The sequence below is a fragment of the Pseudophryne corroboree genome, chromosome 8, assembly GCF_028390025.1.
Source record: "Pseudophryne corroboree isolate aPseCor3 chromosome 8, aPseCor3.hap2, whole genome shotgun sequence".
NCBI lineage: Eukaryota > Metazoa > Chordata > Amphibia > Anura > Myobatrachidae > Pseudophryne > Pseudophryne corroboree.
The window spans coordinates 401,388,517-401,408,408 of record NC_086451.1 but is presented as its reverse complement, the minus strand read 5'-3'; the positions used below and the strand labels follow the sequence as shown (position 1 = coordinate 401,408,408).

At 45.5% G+C, this 19,892-nt stretch overlaps 1 protein-coding gene across 2 annotated transcripts in view; it reads right to left on the bottom strand.

Moving 5' to 3' along the window:
• LOC134949298 (cytochrome P450 2G1-like) overlaps positions 1-19,118 on the bottom strand; it is a 241,137-nt gene extending 222,019 nt beyond the window's left edge. Inside the window, exon 1 of one of the 2 annotated variants that reach the window (XM_063937794.1) lies at positions 18,850-19,118. In XM_063937794.1, coding sequence (XP_063793864.1) covers positions 18,850-19,029 — 180 coding nt within the window. In that variant the 5' untranslated portion in view covers positions 19,030-19,118. Of the gene's footprint in view, positions 1-10,425; positions 10,552-18,849 lie in introns of those variants that run through there. The other variant, XM_063937795.1, reaches the window with a different exon arrangement.
• Between the last annotated feature and the right edge of the window lie 774 nt (positions 19,119-19,892).

Genomic DNA, 19,892 nt, shown 5'->3' with positions numbered 1-19,892 from the left:
TGATAAAGGTCAATACTAAAACATTTCCAGACAGAGAGCTAACTTACCAGGGAGCCACCCCCAGGATCTCCCATTGGCACTACAAGGAACAGCATGCCTTCCAAATGCTGCTCCCATTCAATGCCTCATGCTCACAAGCAGACAAACAATTTGGAAGCTGCTCAATCATACCTGGAGATAATTATATATCAGGTGCTGGAAGGGGGAGGGGTCATAGACAGACAAACAGCAGACACAGTACAGTGCGGTAGTTCACGGCTGTGGCTACCTCTGTGTCGGCACTCGGCAGCCCGTCCATAATTGTATATACCACCTAACCGTGGTTTTTTTTTCTTTCTTCATACATACATACTAGTTACGAGTATACTATCTCTTTATCAACCAGTCTATATATTAGCAGCAGACACAGTACAGTGCGGTAGTTCACGGCTGTGGCTACCTCTGTGTCGGCACTCGGCAGCCCGTCCATAATTGTATATACCACCTAACCGTGGTTTTTTTTTCTTTCTTTATACATACATACTAGTTACGAGTATACTATCTCTTTATCAACCAGTCTATATATTAGCAGCAGACACAGTACAGTGCGGTAGTTCACGGCTGTGGCTACCTCTGTGTCGGCACTCGGCAGCCCGTCCATAATTGTATACTAGTATCCAATCCATCCATCTCCATTGTTTACCTGAGGTGCCTTTTAGTTGTGCCTATTAAAATATGGAGAACAAAAATGTTGAGGTTCCAAAATTAGGTAAAGATCAAGATCCACTTCCACCTCGTGCTGAAGCTGCTGCCACTAGTCATGGCCGAGACGATGAAATGCCAGCAACGTCGTCTGCCAAGGCCGATGCCCAATGTCATAGTACAGAGCATGTCAAATCCAAAACACCAAATATCAGTAAAAAAAGGACTCCAAAACCTAAAATAAAATTGTCGGAGGAGAAGCGTAAACTTGCCAATATGCCATTTACCACACGGAGTGGCAAGGAACGGCTGAGGCCCTGGCCTATGTTCATGGCTAGTGGTTCAGCTTCACATGAGGATGGAAGCACTCAGCCTCTCGCTAGAAAAATGAAAAGACTCAAGCTGGCAAAAGCAGCACAGCAAAGAACTGTGCATTCTTCGAAATCCCAAATCCACAAGGAGAGTCCAATTGTGTCGGTTGCGATGCCTGACCTTCCCAACACTGGACGTGAAGAGCATGCGCCTTCCACCATTTGCACGCCCCCTGCAAGTGCTGGAAGGAGCACCCGCAGTCCAGTTCCTGATAGTCAGATTGAAGATGTCAGTGTTGAAGTACACCAGGATGAGGAGGATATGGGTGTTGCTGGCGCTGGGGAGGAAATTGACCAGGAGGATTCTGATGGTGAGGTGGTTTGTTTAAGTCAGGCACCCGGGGAGACACCTGTTGTCCGTGGGAGGAATATGGCCGTTGACATGCCAGGTGAAAATACCAAAAAAATCAGCTCTTCGGTGTGGAGGTATTTCACCAGAAATGCGGACAACAGGTGTCAAGCCGTGTGTTCCCTTTGTCAAGCTGTAATAAGTAGGGGTAAGGACGTTAACCACCTCGGAACATCCTCCCTTATACGTCACCTGCAGCGCATTCATAATAAGTCAGTGACAAGTTCAAAAACTTTGGGTGACAGCGGAAGCAGTCCACTGACCAGTAAATCCCTTCCTCTTGTAACCAAGCTCACGCAAACCACCCCACCAACTCCCTCAGTGTCAATTTCCTCCTTCCCCAGGAATGCCAATAGTCCTGCAGGCCATGTCACTGGCAATTCTGACGCGTCCTCTCCTGCCTGGGATTCCTCCGATGCATCCTTGCGTGTAACGCCTACTGCTGCTGGCGCTGCTGTTGTTGCCGCTGGGAGTCGATGGTCATCCCAGAGGGGAAGTCGTAAGCCCACTTGTACTACTTCCAGTAAGCAATTGACTGTTCAACAGTCCTTTGCGAGGAAGATGAAATATCACAGCAGTCATCCTACTGCAAAGCGGATAACTGAGTCCTTGACAACTATGTTGGTGTTAGACGTGCGTCCGGTATCCGCCGTTAGTTCACAGGGAACTAGACAATTTATTGAGGCAGTGTGCCCCCGTTACCAAATACCATCTAGGTTCCACTTCTCTAGGCAGGCGATACCGAGAATGTACACGGACGTCAGAAAAAGACTCACCAGTGTCCTAAAAAATGCAGTTGTACCCAATGTCCACTTAACCACGGACATGTGGACAAGTGGAGCAGGGCAGGGTCAGGACTATATGACTGTGACAGCCCACTGGGTAGATGTATGGACTCCCGCCGCAAGAACAGCAGCGGCGGCACCAGTAGCAGCATCTCGCAAACGCCAACTCTTTCCTAGGCAGGCTACGCTTTGTATCACCGCTTTCCAGAATACACACACAGCTGAAAACCTCTTACGGCAACTGAGGAAGATCATCGCGGAATGGCTTACCCCAATTGGACTCTCCTGTGGATTTGTGGCATCGGACAACGCCAGCAATATTGTGTGTGCATTAAATATGGGCAAATTCCAGCACGTCCCATGTTTTGCACATACCTTGAATTTGGTGGTGCAGAATTTTTTAAAAAACGACAGGGGCGTGCAAGAGATGCTGTCGGTGGCCAGAAAAATTGCGGGACACTTTCGGCGTACAGGCACCACGTACAGAAGACTGGAGCACCACCAAAAACTACTGAACCTGCCCTGCCATCATCTGAAGCAAGAAGTGGTAACGAGGTGGAATTCAACCCTCTATATGCTTCAGAGGTTGGAGGAGCAGCAAAAGGCCATTCAAGCCTATACAATTGAGCACGATATAGTAGGTGGAATGCACCTGTCTCAAGTGCAGTGGAGAATGATTTCAACGTTGTGCAAGGTTCTGATGCCCTTTGAACTTGCCACACGTGAAGTCAGTTCAGACACTGCCAGCCTGAGTCAGGTCATTCCCCTCATCAGGCTTTTGCAGAAGAAGCTGGAGGCATTGAAGAAGGAGCTAAAAGGGAGCGATTCCGCTAGGCATGTGGGACTTGTGGATGCAGCCCTTAATTCGCTTAACAAGGATTCACGGGTGGTCAATCTGTTGAAATCAGAGCACTACATTTTGGCCACCGTGCTCGATCCTAGATTTAAAGCCTACCTTGGATCTCTCTTTCCGGCAGACACAGGTCTGCTGGGGTTGAAAGACCTGCTGGTGACAAAATTGTCAAGTCAAGCGGAACGCGACCTGTCAACATCTCCTCCTTCACATTCTCCCGCAACTGGGGGTGCGAGGAAAAGGCTCAGAATTCCGAGCCCACCCGCTGGCGGTGATGCAGGGCAGTCTGGAGCGACTGCTGATGCTGACATCTGGTCCGGACTGAAGGACCTGACAACGATTACGGACATGTCGTCTACTGTCACTGCATATGATTCTCTCAACATTGATAGAATGGTGGAGGATTATATGAGTGACCGCATCCAAGTAGGCACGTCACACAGTCCGTACTTATACTGGCAGGAAAAAGAGGCAATTTGGAGGCCCTTGCACAAACTGGCTTTATTCTACCTAAGTTGCCCTCCCACAAGTGTGTACTCCGAAAGAGTGTTTAGTGCCGCCGCTCACCTTGTCAGCAATCGGCGTACGAGGTTACATCCAGAAAATGTGGAGAAGATGATGTTCATTAAAATGAATTATAATCAATTCCTCCGCGGAGACATTGACCAGCAGCAATTGCCTCCACAAAGTACACAGGGAGCTGAGATGGTGGATTCCAGTGGGGACGAATTGATAATCTGTGAGGAGGGGGATGTACACGGTGATATATCGGAGGGTGAAGATGAGGTGGACATCTTGCCTCTGTAGAGCCAGTTTGTGCAAGGAGAGATTAATTGCTTCTTTTTTGGGGGGGGTCCAAACCAACCCGTCATATCAGTCACAGTCGTGTGGCAGACCCTGTCACTGAAATGATGGGTTGGTTAAAGTGTGCATGTCCTGTTTTGTTTATACAACATAAGGGTGGGTGGGAGGGCCCAAGGACAATTCCATCTTGCACCTCTTTTTTCTTTTCTTTTTCTTTGCATCATGTGCTGATTGGGGAGGGTTTTTTGGAAGGGACATCCTGCGTGACACTGCAGTGCCACTCCTAGATGGGCCCGGTGTTTGTGTCGGCCACTAGGGTCGCTAATCTTACTCACACAGTCAGCTACCTCATTGCGCCTCTTTTTTTCTTTGCGTCATGTGCTGTTTGGGGAGGGTTTTTTGGAAGGGACATCCTGCGTGACACTGCAGTGCCACTCCTAGATGGGCCCGGTGTTTGTGTCGGCCACTAGGGTCGCTAATCTTACTCACACAGCTACCTCATTGCGCCTCTTTTTTTCTTTGCGTCATGTGCTGTTTGGGGAGGGTTTTTTGGAAGGGACATCCTGCGTGACACTGCAGTGCCACTCCTAGATGGGCCCGGTGTTTGTGTCGGCCACTAGGGTCGCTAATCTTACTCACACAGCTACCTCATTGCGCCTCTTTTTTTCTTTGCGTCATGTGCTGTTTGGGGAGGGTTTTTTGGAAGGGCCATCCTGCGTGACACTGCAGTGCCACTCCTAGATGGGCCCGGTGTTTGTGTCGGCCACTAGGGTCGCTAATCTTACTCACACAGCTACCTCATTGCGCCTCTTTTTTTTTTGCGTCATGTGCTGTTTGGGGAGGGTTTTTTGGAAGGGACATCCTGCGTGACACTGCAGTGCCACTCCTAGATGGGCCCGGTGTTTGTGTCGGCCACTAGGGTCGCTTATCTTACTCACACAGCGACCTCGGTGCAAATTTTAGGACTAAAAATAATATTGTGAGGTGTGAGGTATTCAGAATAGACTGAAAATGAGTGTAAATTATGGTTATTGAGGTTAATAATACTTTGGGATCAAAATGACCCCCAAATTCTATGATTTAAGCTGTTTTTTAGTGTTTTTTGAAAAAAACACCCGAATCCAAAACACACCCGAATCCGACAAAAAAAATTCGGTGAGGTTTTGCCAAAACGCATTCGAACCCAAAACACGGCCGCGGAACCGAACCCAAAACCAAAACACAAAACCCGAAAAATTTCAAGCGCTCATCTCTAATATATATATATATATGTAGAGACAGATAGTATGAGCGCAAACAAAAAGGTAAAAAGCTTTCTTTTATATATATATATATATATATATATATATACACAGTCCAACAACCGGCACTCACGCTTTTAATCAATAATGCCCAGGTGCTCTCCCAGGTAAAAACCTAGCATATCACTCTCAAAGCAGGTGGCACTCACGGGTCTTCTTAATGAATGGAATGAACAGATCAGGTAGATCAACGTTTCGATTTTATTGCAAAATCGTCATCAGGATCAGATAAATACAACAACAAAGTCAACAATTTTATAGCTCACCCAAAGTGATATCCACGCCTTCTCGCCATGCCGCCGGGCTCCGGGTGCCCAGCGTCTTCCGGTGACGTTCGCCGCCGCCGGCGTCCACACGCACGTCATCACGTCAGCCCGGCTTCTCGTTACCCGGCAACACAGGAAGGCGGGTCAGCGTCAGTGCACCCAACCACCAATAAGGGTCCTCCGCCACTCCTCCTAGACCTGGTTACGGACCCGGAACACTAGGTGCCATGTGACCCTCACCCCGCCTCTGTGTGATCAGTGCGTCCCGGCGTCCCGTAGCCCAGCAACCAGGGGGGAGGCAGAAAATGCGGAAGCCCATACATACTAAAAACAATATAACCACAGGGACAATTGGCACAGAGCAATATAGTAAATCATGTCTAATCAAGACAATATCTAAAACTTAGGACACCAAGTGGACTGATTGGTAAATGGTATAAAAGGCAACATTACACTAAGACAGCAGATATATACACACCCAGAATTCAAAAAAACACTTTAACAAAATGTTTCAAAGGAAGCAATTAAGGCCTAATGATTCATTCAGGCCACGAGGGGCCACAGTATCTAGTCGATGTATCCATTTCACTTCCCTCTGTAACAGAGCACGATCTCTGTCACCTCCTCTAATATTTTTTGGGGCCTGATCAATAATTTTGTAGCGTAATGTAGTCAACCCATGTTTAAAGATCCTAAAATGGCGTGCCACTGGTTGTTCTTGTGGCACCACCAGGCCGTCCACTGCTTTACGTATCGATGACCTATGCATATTCATGCGTTCTTTAAACTGTCTCGTGGTCTTCCCTATGTAGAGAAGACCACATGGGCAGCGAATGAAGTATATGACATGCGTACTAGAGCATGTCAAAACCTGACGAATAGAAAACCGTTTCCCTGAATGTGGGTGTGAAAACGAATCCCCACTTTCCAGGAAACTACAAGTGGTGCAACCCGTGCATCGGTAGCACCCAGGACGACGGCTCAAAAAGTGCATAGAAGCAGGAATTCTGGAAAACCCTGAGATGTCATTTTTTATAAGCCAATCTTTTAAGTTCTTGTTCCGTGAAAAACTAGGCATGACCTCGGTCTCATGAAAGACCTTCAGGTCAGGGTCACTTTTCACTAGAGGCCACAACCTTTTTGTGTGTCTTACAGTATCGGCACTTTGGTTGTGAAATTTCTGTACAAATGGGATTTTATTATTTAATTTAGAATTTTTGGTAGTAGGTACCAGGGCCTGTTCTCTAGGGATAGCCAATACTTTCTGTTTGATGCGTATTAATTAATCAAACTTGTATCCTCTGGCCACAAACTGACGAATCATGGCATCTATGTCCCTTTCGGTTGTCATCAAATTATCCGAAATTCTATGCACTCTGAGAAACTGTGAGTATGGGAGACCTTTTTTGGTACTAATGGGATGTTGACTAGAAAAATGTAAAACATTATTTCTATCGGTGGGTTTTTTGTATAATGAGGTGTGGAGACCATCTGGATCTAACTGGATGAACACATCCAGATAATTCTCTGTGTGAGAGACACGCTTCCTGATACAAACCAAGCCTACTGACGAAGTCGAATGACGAAACGCGTATGGGCGTGGTCTGACGTTTTGGATTTGGAACTGAGAATGCTGGTTTGCACAGTGGGGTAAAATCATATGCTGGTTATACGAGCGGTGGTTTGACCGCCTTTTATGGTACGGGTTTTTTACTTGTGACCGATCTGGATTTTTAAAATAAAATTGCTGTACTCTTTTAATGCATTATTGGCGCTCCCTGCTTCTTCAATCTCTTGGCACATATATATATATATATATAGTTATAGTTTTGGTTCAATAGATCTACAGTAGGATGCTCTACAATCAATAGAGTACAGTAGGATGCTCTACAATCAATAGAGCACAAGGAATCCCAATTAGTGTACCACGTCCCCTAGCTTCGGGCCTGTTACTTATACCAATTGTAGTCCACGTGGATTGCAAAGTATGAAAAAGGAAAAAAAGGGAAAAAAATCATATCTGTGTCAACCATTTGAACTTGTCAACCTTATGCAGAGACGGACCTAGGCATAGGCAAACTAGGCAACTGCCTAGGGCATTTGGCATGCCTAGGGGCACCAGCAGCTTCTGCTGATTAAAATGATATGCGGCATGCCTATATTCTGTGTGTAGCATTTTGTATGCCGATACAGCCACAGCCGCATATCATTTTATTCAGCAGAAGCTGCTTGTGCATCCTAGCCATACAGAAATGCAAATAAGATGCATTTTCATAAAAAAGCTGCCCAACGTTAGGACATACTTGCCTACCTGACCCTCTCTGTTCCTGGACTTTCCTGGTAATGTATGATTGCCATCACCTGTGGTGAAACACCTTTCTTATCAATTAACTAGCTCACCACAGGTGATGGCAATCATACATTACCAGGAAAGTCCAGGAACAGAGCATTTTCTCCCTCATGGAGAGGGTCAGGCAGGCAAGTATGCGTTAGGAGAGCTGCCATGGTGTATTGAGGCAAGATGTATGAGGACACATCTGTACAGCAGAGGCAGAGGTCACAGTGTTAGCGGCCGTGTTAGTGCTGTGTGCAGGTAGGCTGATTGTGCAATAGTATTTGGCATAAGAGGCATTATGCATGTCATGTGTACAGTGTCGGACTGGGGCATGTAGGGCCCACGGGGGGAATGCAGTGGTAGGGGCCCAGGTTTAGGGGAGTTGTCAGTCTGCTGAGGGGGTATGGCCTGCCATCTCATTGGTTTGACTAACCATTAGAGAGTGCAACGTCTGGGCCCCTTCATAAATATATACAGTAAATTCAGCTGCTGCATGCATGATAATGTACCAGATTAATAACAGCAATGCACTGTAGAAAATACACCACAGTCCAATATTAGGTAACATATGTATGATGTATAATTCAAGTGCACAGTCTGGAACCTGATCCTTAGAGCAGGAGGTGGGCCTCCAGGCAGTGGGGCCTACCGTTGGTTTCCCCTGTACCCCTGTGGGCCAGTCCAAGCCTGCATGTGTATAAATCATACTTGCCTACCTGACCCTCTCCATGAGGGAGAAAATGCTCTGTTCCTGGACTTTCCTGGTAATGTATGATTCCCATCACCTGTGATGAAACACCTTTCTTATCAATTAACTAGCTCACCACAGGTGATGGCAATCATACATTACCAGGAAAGTCCAGGAACAGAGCATTTTCTCCCTCATGGAGAGGGTCAGCTAGGCAAGTATGGTATAAATGCATTAATAATGTGCAGCAAATGTGTAAGGGACATGGGGGTTCATTCCAAGTTGATCACAGCCAGCAACTTTTTGCAATCAACTAATCCTCGCCTATGGGGGAGTGTATTTTAGCATAGCAGGGCTGCGATCGCTTGTGCAGCCCTGCTATGCTTAAAAAGTTTCCTGCAAAACAAGACTAGCCCTGCAGCTACTTACCCAGTGCGACGGATCCAGCGATGAAGGTCCCGGTCCTGACATCCGTTCGCCTGGACAAGCCTGCTTTCTTCTTACTACTCCTGGAAAATGGCCTCCAACGGTGAGTATCCGCCCCGGAACGCCTCTCCGCTGTCAATCTTCTTCCGTCCAGCGCTGTGTCTTTTTTTTTCGCTGGGCGCTCCGTTGCCTGGCGACGTCCGTCGATGGGCAACGCCGCGCATGCGCAGTTCCGACCAGTACTCTCCACAGCGAAGAACCGCTTCGTGCGAACGGGTCGGAATGACCCCCCTTTATGTGTAATAGGGGAATTAATAATGGTTGGCAGAATGTGTAAGGCACATTACAGTATGTTTATAAGGACATTAATAATGTGTGTCATATATGTGAGGGGGCATTACTGTGTGGTATTATGTGTATAAATGCATTACTAATGTGTGGCATTATGTGTATAAAGTGCTCTACTATGTGGCATAATGTATAGAAAGGGCACTACTGTGTGGTCTAATGTGAATAAGGAGCAATATCATGTGGTGTAATGTGAATAAGGAGCAATTCAGTGTGGTGTAATGTGAATAAAGGGCACTACTGTGAGGTGTAACGTATATATTGTAAAGTGGTACTACTGTGTGATATAACGTGAATAAGGGACACTATTGCATAATAAAACATGAAAAAAGTTGCACCACTGTGTGGCATAATTTGAATTAAGGGTACTATTGTGTGCCCATGCCCCTTGCCAGCAAAAACACATCCCTCTTAGGACGGCGTGCAGAATGTGCACACTGTTCCTATTTTAAATATAGGGGGTAGGAACACGAAAATGAGGACTGCTATAGGTGAGGGGTGATGGTGCTGGAAAAGGGGTACAGGGTCAGAGGCGGAAATAGCGGTGGTGCTAGGGGGCACCAGACAAAATCTTGCCTAGGGCATCATATTGGTTATGGCCGGCTCTGACCTTATGTACTTGTCAACCATTAGCATTGTCATTTACACGTCGATCTAGGGGATAATTCAGACCTGATCGGTGTTGTGCGAATTCGCAAGGCAGATGATTATCGATTGACTGTGCATGCTTACGTATCGTAGTGCGCATGGGCAAATTGCATCCAGCAACATTTTTGATTGCTAGGTGTATGCAAGGTGATTGACAGGAAGCAGGCGTTTGTGGGTGGTAACTGCCCGTTTTGTGGGAGTGTCAGGAAAAACGCAGGCATGCCCAGATGTTTTCAAGGAGGGTGTGGTAAATGAACAAATATCTATTACTGAACTGTTGTGGATGATGATCAACTTTCAGCATATAGAGCACTGGGCATTATATGCATAAAAATGATGATGTGTTCCTCTCAGAGTCCACTGGACATCATCATTTTTATGCATATTATGCCCAGTGATCTCTATGCTGAAAGTTGATTATCATCCACAACAGTTGAGTGATAGATATATGTTCATTTACCATTGGTCATACTAAGACCATTGTTGAGATATAATCCATCACGTAATGATATGAAGCCATATTGCGTTGCGATCTAATACACCATATATAACCTGGTTGTATAAACCTACCTGAACTGGTACAATTAGAGGTGTAGATGGTTTATCAAGTTATTCCCACCTCATTGTCTGAGCATCCGATTTCTGTACCCCTGAAGAAGTCCCATTAAGGGCCGAAACACGTTGGGTCAATCTGTCTTTCTGCATTTGTGTCACTCAGTGAATCTATACCAACAAAGAAACTGAATGTAAAATCGGATAAATCTGAAGACACAGCTTTGTAAAACCTTATTGATGCTCTTGATGTTTTATTGTATTTTTATGAATACATTTTACCTGAATGTATTTGAGACTTTTATTGTATGTCACTGCAATTAAGTACGTGAACAATACCATTAATCTAGCACCCTCAGATCTCTGCATTTGAATATATATATATATATATATATATATATAAAAAAAGAGAGAGAGAGTAAAACCATGGAGCCAGCACTCACAACTGGTATAAGCTTGCATTCAGTAGGCAATAACATAACAGGTGGTGTATGCTTTTTATAAGTAGAGTGGATGGGGATTGTGGTGGTTGAAGGTAGGTGGGTAGCTATGCCCTCCATGGTGCTAGCCACACCCCATGGCACAGACCACACCCCACAGCAAAGACCACCAACCCCTTATCAGTAGACACACCCCACCATGCTAGTCACAGCCCCTGTGGCAGCACACAAAAGGTTTTTATAAATTTCAGCTCCAGGCCCATCAGGACCTAAATATGGCACTGGCCTGAATAGGCGCCCATGTGCACTCTCCTTCCGGAAAAGTGGGTCCCGCTGAACGGGACCCACTTGGCCGCTATGTGTGGGCCTATACTAATCATAGGTATCACACATTAAAGGGATATTATGGCAAGCAGTGACGTGCACCGGACATTTTTCGGGTTTTGTGTTTTGGTTTTGGATTCGGTTCCGTGGCCGTGTTTTGGATTTGGACGCGTTTTGGCGAAACCTCCCTGAAATTTTTTTGTCGGATTCGGGTGTGTTTTGGATTCGGGTGTTTTTTTTCACAAAAAACCCTCAAAAACAGCTTAAATCATAGAATTTGGGGGTCATATTGATCCCATAGGATTATTAACCTCAATAACCATAATGTCCACTCATTTCCAGTCTATTCTGAACACCTCACACCTCACAATATTATTTTTAGTCCTAAAATTTGCACCGAGGTTGCTGGATGACTAAGCTAAGCGACCCAAGTGGCCGACACAAACACCTGGCCCATCTCGGAGTGGCACTGCAGTGTCAGACAGGATGGCAGATTTAAAAAATAGTCCCCAAACAGCACATGATGCAAAGAAAAAAAGAGGTGCAATGAGGTAGCTGTGTGACTAAGCTAAGCGACCCAAGTGGCCGACACAAACACCTGGCCCACCTAGGAGTGGCACTGCAGTGTCAGGCAGGATGGCACTTCAAAAAATAGTCCCCAAACAGCATACGATGCAAAGATAAATTAAAGAAAAAAGAGGTGCAAGATGGAATTGTCCTTGGCCCCTCCCACCCACCCTTATGTTGTATTAACAGGACATGCACACTTTAACAAACCCATCATTTCAGCGACAGGGTCTGCCACACGACTGAGACTGAAATGACTGGTTGGTTTGGGCCCCTACCAAAAAAGAAGCAATCAATCTCTCCTTGCACAAACTGGCTCTACAGAGGCAAGATGTCCTACTACTCCTCATCCTCCGATTCCTCACCCCTTTCACTGTGTACATCCCCCTCCTCACAGATTATTAATTTGTCTCCACTGGAATCCACCATCTCAGGTCCCTATGTACTTTCTGGAGGCAATTGCTGGTGAATGTCTCCACGGAGGAATTGATTATAATTCATTTTATGAACATCATCTTCTCCACATTTTCTGGTAGTAACCTCGTACGCCGATTGCTGACAAGGTGAGTGGCTGCACTAAACACTCTTTCGGAGTACACACTGGAAGGGGGACAACTTAGGTAAAATAAAGCCAGTTTCGGCAAGGGCCTCCAAATTGGCTCTTTTTCCTGCCAGTATACGTACGGACTGTCTGACATGCCTACTTGGATGCGGTCACTCATATAATCCTCCACCATTCTTTCAATGGTGACAGAATCATATGCAGTGACAGTAGACGACATGTCAGTAATCATTAGCAGGTCCTTCAGTCCGGACCAGATGTCAGCATTTGCTCCAGACTGCCCTGCATCACCGCCAGCGGGTGGGCTCGGAATTCTTAGCCTTTTCCTCGCAGCCCCAGTTGCGGGAGAATGTGAAGGAGGAGCTGTTGACAGGTCACGTTCCGCTTGACTTGACAATTTTCTCACCAGGAGGTCTTTGAACCTCTGTAGACTTGTGTCTGCCAGAAAGAGAGATACAACGTAGGTTTTAAATCTAGGATCGAGCACGGTGGCCAAAATGTAGTGCTCTGATTTCAACAGATTGACCACCCGTGAATCCTGGTTAAGCGAATCAAGGGCTCCATCCACAAGTCCCACATGCCTAGCGGAATCGCTCTGTTTTTCCTCCTCCTTCAATCTCCCCAGCTTCTTCTGCAAAAGCCTGATGAGGGGAATGACCTGACTCAGGCTGGCAGTGTCTGAACTGACTTCACGTGTGGCAAGTTCAAAGGGTTGCACAATTTTGCACAACGTTGAAATCATTCTCCACTGCGCTTGAGTCAGGTGCATTCTCCCTCCTTTGCCTATATCGTAGGTAGCTGTATAGGCTTGAATGGCCTTTTGCTGCTCCTACATCCTCTGAAGCATATAGAGGGTTGAATTCCACCTCGTTACCACCTCTTGCTTCAGATGATGGCGGGGCAGGATCAGGAGTGTTTGCTGGTGCTCCAGTCTTCGGCACGTGGTGGCTGAATGCCGAAAGTGGCCCGCAATTCTTCGGGCCACCAACAGCATTTCTTGCACGCCCCTGTCGTTTTTTAAATAATTCTGCACCACCAAATTCAATGTATGTGCAAAACATGGGACGTGCTGGAATTTGCCCACATGTAATGCACGCACAATATTGGTGGCATTGTCCGATGTCACAAATCCCCAGGAGAGTCCAATTGGGGTAAGCCATTCTGCGATAATGTTCCTCAGTTTCCGTAAGAGGTTTTCAGCTGTGTGCCTCTTATGGAAAGCGGTGATACAAAGCGTAGCCTGCCTAGGAACGAGTTGGCGTTTGCGAGATGCTGCTACTGGTGCCGCCGCTGCTCTTCTTGCTGCGAGAGGCAATACATCTACCCTGTGGGCTGTCACAGTTATATAGTCCTTAGTCTGCCCTGCTCCACTTGTCCACATGTCCGTGGTTAATTGGACATTGGGTACAACTGCATTTTTTAGGACACTGGTGACTCTTTTTCTGAGGTCTGTGTACATTCTCGGTATCGCCTGCCTAGAGAAATGGAACCTAGATGGTATTTGGTACCGGGGACACAGTACCTCAAGCAATTCTCTAGTTTCCTGTGAATTAACGGTGGATACCAGAAACACGTTTCACACCGCCCAGGCTGCCAAGGCTTGAGTTATCCGCTTTGCAGCAGGATGACTGCTGTGATATTTCATCTTCCTCGCAAAGGACTGTTGGACAGTCCATTGCTTACTGGAAGTAGTACAAGTGGTCTTCCGACTTCCCCTCTGGGATGACGATCGACTCCCAGCAGCAACCACAGCAGCGCCAGCAGCAGCAGGCGTTACACTCAAGGCTGCATTGGAGGAATCCCAGGCAGGAGAGGACTCATTAGACTTGACAGTGACATGGCCTGCAGGACTATTGGCTTTCCTGTCTAAGGAGGAAATTGACACTGAGGGAGTTGGTGGTGTGGTTTGCAGGAGCTTGGTTACAAGAGGAAGGGATTTGGTTGGCAGTGGACTGCTTCCGCTGTCACCCAAAGTTTTTGAACTTGTCAATGACTTCTGATGAATGTGCTCCAGGTGGCGTATAAGGGAGTATGTTTCGAGGTGGTTAACATTCTTACCCCTACTTATTACAGCTTGACAAAGGCGACACACGGCTTGACACCTGTTGTCCGCATTTCTGTTAAAATAATTCCACACCGAAGAGGTGATTTTTTTTGTAATTTGACCAGGCATGTCAATGGCCATTTTTTTTGTCCCACGAACAACAGGTGTCTCCCCGGGTGCCTGACTTAAACAAACCACCTCACCATCAGAATCCTCCTTGTCAATTTCCTCCTCAGCGCCAGCAACACCCATATCCTCATCCTGGTGTACTTCAAGAGTGACATCTTCAATTTGACTATCGGGAACTGGACTGCGGGTGCTCCTTCCAGCAAATGGAGGAAGGCGCTACCTCTTCCCATCCAGTGTTGGGAAGGTCAGGCATCGCAACCGACACAATTGGACTCTCCTTGGGTATTTGTGATTTAGAAGAACGCACAGTACTTTGCTTTGCTTTTGCCAGCTTAAGTCTATTCATTTTTCTAGCGAGAGGATGAGTGCTTCCATCCTCATGTGAAGCTGACCCACTAGTCATGAGGAACATAGGAGAGGGCCTCAGCCGTTCCTTGCCACTCCGTGTCGTAAATGGCACATTGGCAAGTTTACGCTTCTCAGACGCTTTTAATTTTGATTTTTGGGTCATTTTACTGAACTTTTGTTTTTTTGATTTTACATGCTCTCTACTATGACATTGGGCATCGGCCTTGGCAGACGACGTTGATGGCATTTCATCGTCTCGGCCATGACTAGTGGCAGCAGCTTCAGCACGAGGTGTAAGTGGATCTTGATCTTTCCCTATTTTACCCTCCACATTGTTGTTCTCTATTTTTTAATGTGTGGAATTATATGCCAGTAATATATCATTAGCAATGGCCTACTGTACCGTACTGCTATATATTATATCCTTGTGGTCAGCAAAATTATGCACTGTCCTCCTACTATATATACTGCGCAAAACTTAAATGCACCACAGGTATGGATGGATAGTATACTTGACGACATAGAGGTAGGAAGAGCAGTGGCCTACTGTACCGTACTGCTATATATTATATACTGGTGGTCAGCAAAATTATACACTGTCCTCCTACTATATATACTGCGCAAAACTTAAATGCACCACAGGTATGGATGGATAGTATACTTGACGACACAGAGGTAGGTAGAGCAGTGGACTACTGTACCGTACTGCTATATATTATATACTGGTGGTCAGCAAAATTATGCACTGTCCTCCTACTATATATACTGCGCAAAACTTAAATGCACCACAGGAATGGATGGATAGTATACTTGACGACACAGAGGTAGGTAGAACAGTGGACTACTGTACCGTACTGATATATATTATATACTAGTGGTCAGCAAAATTATGCACTGTCCTCCTACTATATATACTGTGCAAAACTTAAATGCACCACAGGTATGGATGGATAGTATACTTGATGACACAGAGGTAGTTAGAGCAGTGGACTACTGTACCATGCTGATATAATACTGGTGGTCACTGGTCAGCAAAATTCTGCACTGTCCTCCTACTATATACTACAATGCAGCACAGATATGGAGCGTTTTTCAGGCAGAGAACGTAGATATTTTCAGCACACTGAGCACAGATATTTGCAAGCACACTGAGCACAGATATTTGCAGCACACTGAGTACAGATATTTGCAGCACACTGAACACAACTGAGAGAACGCTGCACACGTTCTCTCCCTATAATCTCCAATGCACGAGTGAAAATGGCTGCGACGCGCGGCTCCTTACATAGAATACGAATCTCGCGAGAATCCGACAGCGGGATGATGACGATCGGGCGTGCTCGGGTTAACCGAGCAAAGCTGGAAGATCCGAGTCCGCCTCGGAACCGTGTAAAATGGGTGAAGTTCGGGGGGGTCCGGATTCCGAGGAACCGAACCCGCTCATCACTAGTGGCAAGCCATACACTTTTAATTAAGAAAATAAATTAAATTGTATTCCATTCAAATCTTAAACTTTGGGGGTTATATGTAATAGTGTGCAAGATCAGCAAGTTTCCACAGAGTCTGCCCAGTATTTGGAAGGGGCAACCGTTTAAAATGTAAAACCAGGTATCTTGTCTTAGAAATTAATGTTCCTGTAAATCATTACATACCTCCCAACATGACCCTCTCCAGGAGGGACAGAATGCTCCTGGACTTCCCTCTTAATGTATGATTGCAATCACCTGTGTTGAACTAGTTTGATAAGAAATGTATTTCACCACAGGTGATGGCAATAATTAATTAAGAGGGAAGTCCAGGAGCAGAGCATTCTGTCCCTCCTGGAGAGGGTCATGTTAGGAGGTATGCATTGGGCTAAATTGCAATGTTTGGACTTCACAGATCGCGGATTTAGGGCATACTTGCCTACCTGACCCTCTCCATGAGGGAGAAAATGCTCTGTTCCTGGATTTTCCTGGTAATGTATGATTGCCATCACCTGTGGTGAGCTAGTTAATTGATAAGAAAGGTGTTTCACCACAGGTGATGGCAATCATACATTACCAGGAAAGTCCAGGAACAGAGCATTTTCTCCCTCATGGAGAGGGTCAGGTAGGCAAGTATGATTTAGGGTCTGATTCAGCATGGATCGCAAAAGCAAAATCTTCCTCTAATGGGCAAAACCATGTGTAGTGCAGATGGGTCATATGTAACATGTGTAGAGAGAGTTTGATTTTGGATGGGGTGTGTTTAAACTGAAATCTAAATTGCAGTGTAAAAATAAAGCAGCCAGTATTTTCCCTGAACAGAAACAATATAACCCACACAAATCTAACTCTCTTTGCACATGTTACATTTGCCCCACCTGCAGTGCACATGGTTTTGCCCATTAGAGAAAGATTTTGCTTTTGTGGTCCATGTTGAATTAGGCCCTCAGTCCAAACATCGATTGTAATCAGGTTCTCCAACATGTTTGATTTTGCAGATCAATTGGGGCTGTAGATTGCTAGTGTATGGTAACAATCAGCAGATTTCCAGACTGTTTCTAATAAACTAATTAACTTTTCAAAATTGGCAGATCTGTATTTACTTAAAATTATCTGCAAATCACTGAAACATATCTGAATGTATCGGCGCAGATTGGTGGATCGGGGAATCTTTGTGTATATTGTGTCTACAGAAAATCAATAATATTTCATACCATTAACTTTAAGGGGTGTGGTTTGGCTGACCGGCGGTCAGCATACCGACACCGGGATACCGACAGTGGATTCCAAGCAGCGAGTGCAGGAAGCCCCTTATGGGCTCTGTGGTGACCTGCGGTCCCTATGGGTTTTATTCCCACTCTATGCATGTCGTGGACACCCACGAGTGGGAATAGTCCCTGTTGGTCGGCATGCCGACTGTTGGGATAGTAAGGGGGCTGGATGTGGGGGGAGGTTATGTGACCATCAGTCTCCTGACCGCCGGTCACATGAATACATCCCACTTTAAGTATATACCTCAAATATATATATTAAGTCAATCCATTATTACTGTTCACCTGTGTGTCACCAATTCATAGTAATAATCTAAGGTGACTGCCTTCTCATATAAGCAGAAATACAACATATTTGGTCACTGGAAAAGCTCCAAGAGTCGAAATGAAGGACACATCTACTTTGGTCAACTGATGACATTTATATTTATTTTAATACTCGAGGTGAATACCAGTGGCGGATTTTACCTATAGGCTGCAAGACAGCAGACCCCCAGATAAAGTCAACCACTCCACTCAGTGTCAGTGAAGCCAGATGCAGACCATGGCTGCACTGGCTTCACTGTGAATGGCATTGACTTCCTATTGGGAGTCCTACCTGTCATTCATGGACACGCAAGGCAGTCCCATTGGGACTGCCAGACTGGTCTGCGATAAGCAGGGACCTGCTTCCTGTAGGAATCCACTCCTTGCCTTTTGTGCAGCCCAATCTGGCTTCTATGGGCTACAGTGGGTGCAGTCCATAGAAGCTGGGGGTTTGCACATGCGTAGTCACACCGCAGTGTCTTCGGGATCCATTGCACTGGTGCCGGGACCTGAAGATGTCTGCTGACTCTCCTCTCCAGGCACGGGGGTAGCGGCAGCCCCCCTACATTTAGCAAGTAGGAGCTGGTGATTACCTGTACAATTTGAGTTTACTCCTGGTAAATATAAGCACCTACATTTTAGCACTTACTTCCATCATCACATATAGATACAGTCATAGGAGCATGCCCTTAACTATAAACACACAAAGTGGGCATAAAGTATTGCAACAGGGAAGTTCTAGCATTTGTCCTGCAGTTGTACATCATAGATAACCTCATATATGTCATATATTTTCATACAGGTAAGTCTGTCAAAATTAGAGGCAACATTATCTGTTCCACCATATAGAACATTGATTATGTCTCCCTACAACACTCTTCTCATACGCACTTCTGCATTTACAGCATACTTTGATATAAAATATTTTGTAAGATATCTGATCAGCTTCAGTTAAAATAAAATAAAAACCTTTAAAGGGACTTACTTTAGTCATAGAGGTCACTATTTCTCCTACTCCTAACTGTAGGAAGTTCCCCAACAATGGAAGAGGTGTCGGTCCAGGGGGAAGGTTGTCATTTCTCCAAAATCTCTTCAACCAAAAATACGAGATGAGGAAAAAAGCATATAACATCAGTAGCGATGTGAAATCTTGTAGTAAATACATTCTAAGCTCCCACAGGATTGACTTCACTGTGTATCTGATGGTCTGCCGCTAGTGTCTACTAAGAACAATCAGTTAGCTTTGCCTATGTATGATAGAGGATGGATCATGCAGAGGAACAGTGTAGAGTAGGTGGAGCATAGCAATTAAAGTACTCTAGACTGAATTAGTCACAGAGTACTGAAATTATGTAATAGCTTAGGCAATATAAATTATTTTCTTTGCTATAGCAATTGCTGTAATTACATAATCTGCTATAGTGGTACAAACAGATTTATTTTCTTGTAAAAAAATACAAAAATATTCTACTATTCTGAACCTAAAATTTCCACTCTAGCAAAAATATTGTAATCTCTAGATCAGTGGTAATCAAACTCAGTCCTCAGGACCCCACACAGTTCACATTTTCCAGGTCAACTAGCAGGAAAACAGGTGTATTCATTACTCACTGACACATTTTACAACATCCACAGGTGGAGCTCATTATGTCACTAGTGATTCTGGAGGAGCATGGAAAACATGAACTGTTTGTGGTCCTGAGGACAGAATTTAAGAACCTGTGGTTCCCAAACTTGGTCGTCGAGTACCCCCAACAGTTCATGTTTTCCATTCACCTAGCAGTTGAACAGGTGTATTCATTACTCACTGACACATTTTAAAAGACCCAAAGGTGGAGCAAATTGTTTCACTTGCAATCCTATGAGGAGACCTGGAAAACATGAACTATTGGGGGTACTTGAGGACTGAGTTTGGGAACCACGGCTCAAGATCACAGGTACTCAAACTCACGCACTGTGTGGACCCCACACAGGGCATGTTTTGTACTCTCCTCACATAATTACAAGTGAAATAATTAGCTCCGCTTG